The sequence below is a fragment of the Callionymus lyra genome, chromosome 10 (genome assembly GCF_982586985.1).
Source record: "Callionymus lyra chromosome 10, fCalLyr1.hap1.1, whole genome shotgun sequence".
NCBI lineage: Eukaryota > Metazoa > Chordata > Actinopteri > Syngnathiformes > Callionymidae > Callionymus > Callionymus lyra.
This window is the reverse complement of record NC_141827.1, coordinates 15,246,109-15,253,495: the sequence shown is the minus strand read 5'-3', so window position 1 is coordinate 15,253,495 and position 7,387 is coordinate 15,246,109. Positions and strand designations below refer to the sequence as shown.

General features: G+C 37.9%; 1 protein-coding gene across 1 annotated transcript; it reads left to right on the top strand.

Moving 5' to 3' along the window:
- The first annotated feature begins 542 nt into the window (after positions 1–542).
- Positions 543–7,287, top strand: nelfcd (negative elongation factor complex member C/D). The gene is made up of 15 exons (XM_087800843.1): positions 543–718; positions 2,267–2,379; positions 2,445–2,554; positions 2,614–2,723; positions 3,885–3,992; positions 4,252–4,404; positions 4,503–4,633; positions 4,767–4,932; positions 5,004–5,138; positions 5,202–5,341; positions 6,324–6,438; positions 6,514–6,609; positions 6,664–6,804; positions 6,938–7,067; positions 7,140–7,287. Exons 1-15 carry the CDS (start codon positions 671–673, stop codon positions 7,172–7,174), a joined length of 1,731 nt encoding a protein of 576 aa, XP_087656969.1. The 5' UTR covers positions 543–670; the 3' UTR covers positions 7,175–7,287.
- Positions 7,288–7,387: the final 100 nt, after the last annotated feature.

Here is a 7,387-nt window from a genome sequence, read left to right as displayed (position 1 = left end):
GATTAAATAAATAAATTAAATTAAAACAATAACACGACGATATTCAACAACGTACCAATGAGATTTTTATTTTATACATTTATCAAATATACTAGTGATACATGCAGATTGAAAAGCAACCGAATGTTATTCCCGTTATTAACATTCCATTTTATAACGTGATGATTCGTTTTGAATTATAAGTTTATATCGTTTATGACGCAATGTTACTCCATTGAACAACAGGTTAACTGTTTTGACCAATCAGGTGCGACTGGATGACGATCAACCTTTACTGTGGTCACCTGCTGGTTGAACTGTGAACTTCAGTTTAGTTACAACCACTCGGTTCTTTTCTGGATAAATGATTTAAATAATAAAGTGTAGTTTAAACAAAAAACTAAAACGATTCATATACTACTAGTTGAGTTTTTAGTATCAAAACATATGGAATATTTTCAGAGCTATACATGGTGTTTCAATTATTGACCCTACAAGTCAATACTCCGGGAAACACGATTACCTAGAGGGGCGTGGCCAGCCGGTCTGGCCATTTTCCCCCTGTTTGTTGTTGTTGGTTACCAAGCTAATGGCTAATAGCTCCCTGCAGCTTCCCTGTAGATGAACAGCTTTAGAGATAAAAAATAAACTTAGCAACAACTATACCAACCGCTGTTTGGTCCCCGCGGACATGGACGAGGAGTACTACAGCGGGGCCGGAGACTGGGAGGGGAACACGGTGAGACTTGTTGCTCTTTAGCCTCGTTAGCATGTTAGCATGTCAGCAGCAGAGCCGCTGCACTCACAGTTAACATTATATCTTTCTTATCTTATATTAACTGACCAAAGACAGACTAATGCAATGTTTAATTTCATCCCAGATGAACATACATACATATATATTCTCAAAGAGTTTTGATGTCTGTCAACAGCTATTGCTTTGATAAACTTGAGGTTCGTCTTTGAGTTTATTATTCATAATCTAAGCCTAACATTCACGATTATTATAATTCAATTGTTTCTTTTATTATGATACAAGTACATGTTTTAGTTCGAACCATCAATTCAAATAAACGTTGGGGATCCATGGTGCATATAAGCGATCTTATTTAAGTATAAACAATAAACCTGAGTATGAAACTGTATTTTAAAAGATAAGATTCATGTGCAGATTATTCTTGTCTACTCGGATAAAGTTGTGTTACAGACACACAAAAGTGGAGACATTTACAATTGCTAATGGACTAGTATTATGTTGTGATGCAGGTGTGAGCAAATACATTTCCTCAGGGGCCACATTACACACTGTGACTGTTATAAGGGGCCGTCAAGCAAAGAGAAAGAATAAACAAACAAAAAACAATAAATAAAAGGAAATCATTTAATAAGATTTATTGTTGATCTGATTGGATATTATTAAATTTTTTTTAAAGGTTTTCTATTCAAGGATTCTAAATAAAGAAGTAAAATTAAATATATTTTAATGTACAATTTTTATTTCAAACGTATTATGCCATAAAAACGTTTTTTAATATTTCATTTATTATAAATTTGGGTTTAAAATATAATGGGAAAAGCGCTTTATTTTCTGAAAATTAAAAGTAAGAGTTTTTTTTTAAACGCCCAAAAGAAAAATAATCACTAATATTTTAACCAGTTATATGTATAACTCTTCAAGTATTACAATTGTTAGATAAACATCGAAACATTTAAAGTCAGTTTTATAGTATTATTCACACAGGCTGCACTTTGCCCAGGTCTGTTGTAATGTATTAATATTGTATTGTTTCAAATTGTATTGTTCAACATTAATTACATTTTGTTAATAATAATTGCGTTTATTGTTTGAGTATTAATATTTTTCTTTTTCTGCATTAAAAAGTAAAAAATATTTCATCCAGGATGGTGGGGTCACTTTATTTATGGTGCACTGATGAGTTCAAAGACCATGTAGAAACTTTATTTATTTATATAATTTTTATTTTATTATCCTTTTTGTGTGATTTTTAATTGCCCCGCAAATTGATTTAATTAAATACCTTGAAAATATTTTTGAAAGTGATTCCACGTCTGATAAAAAGGATTAATAGTATCGTAACTTTGTAATATGTAGCTTGATTTGACTGGTTCTAGAAGATAGCGCAGTATAGAAGCTTCTTGAGCTCCCGCGGTGACGACAAATCAAATTATAATTATTTATTATTTTTATACAAAGTTTTCAAGAATTATATGAACATTTAATGAATCTTAAATGTGGATATTTTAAAGGCGTTTTCCATTTTAACAGGAAGAACGATATGGCGAAGGAGAGGATGGTGGAAAAATCCAGGAAGGATGTCTGGAGAAATTTACCAGCAGAGACTACATCATGGAGCCAGCGATCTTCAGCACACTCAAAATGTAAGAGGAGACACGAAAGATGATTATTCTCAGAGACACAGTCCCAGACTCTGATTGTCCAACAGGTATTTCCTGGCCGGTGGTTCACCCGAACATGTGATCCAGCTCCTCAGCGAGAACTACTCTGCGGTGGCTCAGACGGTGAATCTTCTCGCCGAGTGGCTCATCCAGATGGGTTAGTGACTCTCCGGCCGCCGCCTCTGGAGACGTGTCTAAACCTCATGCTGGTTTCAGGTGTGGAGCCGGCACAGGTCCAGGAGAGAGTTGAGAATCACCTGAAGAGTCTTCTGATCAAACATTTTGATCCACAGAAAGCAGATTCTATTTTCACAGTGGAGGGAGAGGTAAGACGTTTAAAGCTCCCGAATGATGCTCTTGAATTGACAATAATCCACCGGAGAATTTGTTTTCAAATGATGTGTGGAAAATATTTCTCACAAGGCCTCAGTTTTGTTATTATGGTGGTTAAAAGAGAATTATTTTAATTTATGTTTTATCTGATCCAACCAGAAAAATAACCCTTTAGCTGGCTGTTCTCAGGACTGTTTGCTCAAATAAAAAAAAAATACCATCTATTATTTCATATTTAACATGCATGCTTGAGCACCAAACGTCCAAAATAGCAACATAAATACCAGAAAGGGTTTTTTTTATACAACATGAGAGCTTTAAATCATCCATGTGCTGCAGGAAGAAGCGATTCTGCTGTGATTTTATTTGGATTTTTTTGTTATTCAACTATTTATTGACTCCCTCCCTCTACTTCCTTACTGTGTGGCATAACATACTATATGTTGTCGTATTAAAAACTTGTCTCTTTATAATTATATTATTGTTATTGTACAGTTATAATTGTTTTTTAAATAATTATTTTTAATTGTTCATTTAATATTTTCATACTATCTATTCACTATTACTACTATTCATATATAATAGTACTAATTAGTACTATTACTACTATTCATTAGTACTAATAATATTATAATTATATTGTAATAATATTATTATTATTATTAGTACTATTCATACTTTATTTTCTTTCTTTTTTCTTTCTTTGGTGTTTTTCTTTGATCTATGTTCTTTGTCTTTATCTTTAGACTTAGATTGTGTCATCTTGTTCTTTCTCTTCATGTTCTTGTTCTTCTTATTTTATTTTGATTTATTTTTTATTTTTTATAAAAAATTGCTGTATGTATTGGCTATTGGAAAAAAAACAATTTCCCGAAGGAGACCTCCTGAGGGATCAATAAAGTTTTACCTTACCTTACCTTACTAGGAACCTGCCTCTGTGACATACAAATGTCGTTGTGTAAAGGAATATCTTATATTCGCTGCTCTTGCTCTTTGTTGAATTGCTGGGATCTATTTTTCCTCAATCAACTATAGTCTTATTTCAACTGTATAGTGTCTTGAGATAACTTTGTTATGATAAGACACTTTAAATAAAATTGAATTGAATTGAATTGAATTGAAGGTCACGAGGGTTCATTTGACTTCCTATTCAGACTCCGGCCTGGCTGGAGCAGATGATCGCACACACCACATGGAGGGATCTTTTCTACAAGCTGGCTGAGGCTCACCCCGACTGTCTGATGCTGAACTTCACCGTCAAGGTACCGAACATGCTCCCCTCGTTCAACGGCACACAGAGAGGTCGGAGGAAGGTCATCTTTTGATGATGCTACAAGGCTTTAACTGCTATTATAGTCAATTCATCGTCTGGTGAGACGTGCTTAGAAGTCGTTTTTGTGTCTTTTTTTTTTTTTTTGGACCTAAAAAGACGGCGAATAAGGCTGTGTTTGTACGTGTGTGTGAAAGGTAGAAGTGTGTTGCTATTGTGCACTTAATTTCTGTATTTGTTTGCTCTTGCAGCTCATTTCCGACGCGGGCTACCAAGGGGAGATCACCAGCGTGTCCACGGCCTGTCAGCAGCTGGAGGTCTTCTCTCGGGTGCTGAGGACGTCTCTGGCCACGCTGCTGGACGGAGGAGAAGAAAACCTGGAGAAAAACCTGCCGGAATTCGCCGTGAGTCTATTTTTCAATAATGCTAATTATCATTGCTTTTTTTTAAAATATTTTATCTTTAACTTTTCTCCCCCGATCACATGTTTTCTCTCCTGTAGAAGATGGTCTGTCATGGCGAACACACGTACCTCTTCGCTCAGGCTATGATGTCCATCTTGGCTCAGGAGGAGCAGGGCGGTTCAGCCGTCAGGCGGATCGGCCAGGAGGTGCAGAAGTCGGCTCACAAAAGGTATGTTAGCTTCTAAAGCTATAACTAAACTGTAATTCAAAGCAATACAAATCCTACTTTACTTCCTTTCAAAGTGTGATGGTGAGTATTGAGCAGCTGAGGTACATTTGTTCTGTTTTGAATCTGGTCCCAGGGGTCACGATGCCAGTCAAATCACTCTCGCGCTCGGGACCGCGGCGGCGTACCCTCGAGCCTGCCAGGCTCTGGGCGCCATGTTGTCCAAAGGAGCCTTGAATCCAGCCGACATCACGGTTCTGTTCAAGATGTTCAGCAGCATGGACCCTCCACCCGTGGAGCTGGTGAGGAGCCTCTCCTGTTGTCGACCCCCCCCTCAACCCCTGTACTCATCACTCATAGTCCTTCTCCACAGATCAGAGTTCCCGCCTTCCTGGACCTGTTCATGCAGTCTCTGTTCAAGCCGGGCTCGAAGATCAACCAGGAGCACAAGCACAAGTACATCCACATCCTGGCGTACGCGGCCAGTGTGGTGGAGACCTGGAAGAAGGTGCGGGAGGTTTTTCTGAGAGAAGGTTCCAGCGCGATGACTCCTGGCTCCTGTTTCTTATAGAACAAGAGAGTCAACATCAACAAGGACGAGCTGAAGTCCACTTCCAAGGCCATCGAGACGGTCCACAACCTGTGCTGTAATGAGAACAAGGGAGCCACGGAGCTGGTGGCGGAACTGGGAACCTTGTATCAGTGCATCAGGTGAGCAGCAGCAGAAGATAAGAAACTTTTTTATTAGGAAAAGACTATAAATAAAAATATATAGAATTTAAAACATTTATTCTTTTGAATCAGAATATCAAACTCGTATGTTAAAACATGTAAAAAATAAATACAATTATAAATAGAAAACACCTATCAACATTAAAGTATTGAATTACATTATTAATAACCAATTCAAATATTTCAATGTACAAATGATTAAATTCAAATACAATGAAATGCTTAAAAAGAAAAATCATAAAAGTTTCAACATTTGAAACGTTAAATTTAACCGTTCAATATTCTGATATTCTTCCACACACACGGTTAATATTGAAACAATCATTTCAGAGAATGTTGAAATATATTATGTCAAAATGTTATGTATTGCTGCTTCATCACCATTAATACAAACCATTGCTTAGAAAGCTTTGGAACTCATTCATCTTTCTGTGTCGCTGTGTATTTAACATCGCAGCTAAAAATGGAATGTTTAACAAATAACATGAAGGAGAAAACAATTTTTTCATTGTTATAAATGGAAAAAAATAGTATAACAATGTATAAATGGAAAAAGATAATTATCCTTTTAATTTCTTCGATGAAGCGATAAATATGGTTGTATAAAATATTTGCTTCATATTTTTCATTGTAATTGTTACGCTGTTGTTGAAGGTCTGGGAAGAAAACGAATTTAAAAAACACACAAAAAAAAGAGACACAAATTGAATGTTAAATAGTTTTTTGCAAGAATGAATTTAACTAAAAACTTAAACATTCAGATCAACAGTCTATTCCTAATCGACTCCACTATGACCTTCAAGAGGCTGCGTCCATCTTTATTCCTTTAACTTAAAACTTGAATTTCTGGCTTTTTTTTTGATGAAACAATGAATCAATCTCTCCATAGTTCAAGCGAATATAATATTTTTTAATAGTGAATAGTATTTTAATGTAATCTTGTTGTCGTTGTGTGTCCAAGGTTCCCCGTCGTGGCCATGGGCGTGTTGAAGTGGGTGGACTGGACCGTGTCTGAGCCGCGGTACTTCCAGCTGCAGACGGATCACACGCCCGTTCATCTAGCTCTGCTGGACGAGGTGTGAACTCCTGGTTCTGTGGTTCTCTATGAAGAACGTTTAGAGTCTTTTTTTTTTCTTCTCTCGTCCTCCCAGATCTGCACGTGTCACCAGCTGCTGCACCCTCAGGTCCTCCAACTGCTGGTCAAGCTCTTTGAGACAGAACACTCTCAGCTGGACGTGATGGAGCAGGTTTGTGCCGCGTCGCCACTTTCAACACGCCTTGGCTGACGTTTTTGTCTGCAGATGGAGCTGAAGAAGACTCTTCTGGACCGGATGGTTCATCTGCTGAGTCGTGGTTACGTCCTTCCTGTGGTGGGATACATCCGCAAGTGCCTGGAGAAGCTCAACACGGATATTTCTCTCATCCGATACTTCGTCACTGAGGTAAATAATGGACCCAGAGAAGTCATTAGACAGCAGGTTGGCAACAGAACCTCTTATGCACGACGATAAGTAGGCGAAGAAGAGTTGTTTGCCCTTCTGGAAATGAACCTAAAGCTTGTGGCTCCGTGTGCAGGTGCTGGACGTGATCGCTCCTCCCTACACATCGGACTTCGTCCAGCTCTTCCTTCCCATCCTAGAAAACGACAGCATCGCCGGAACCATCCGCACAGAGGGCGAGAACGACCCCGTGGCAGAGTTCATCGGTAACTCCGCCTTCTTTGTTCCTGGATTTGTTCGCCGAACAATCTAAAAACTGTCTCTTTTTTTTATTTCAGCTCACTGCAAGTCGAACTTCATCATGATGAACTGAGACACCTGTGGTTGCCATGACAACCATGTGTGGGGGGGGGGGGGGGGGACAGAGAGACTTTTCACCACTTTTTATTTTTAGTTATTTTTTAAATAAAGGAGATGGCAGCTCTACTGTCTGTATTGATGTGTTTTACTTCAACGGATCCCGGAATGATCTGAAGGCTGTTCAGGAATATTCTGGTCAAAGTATTGTTTAATACAAGAGAACAGG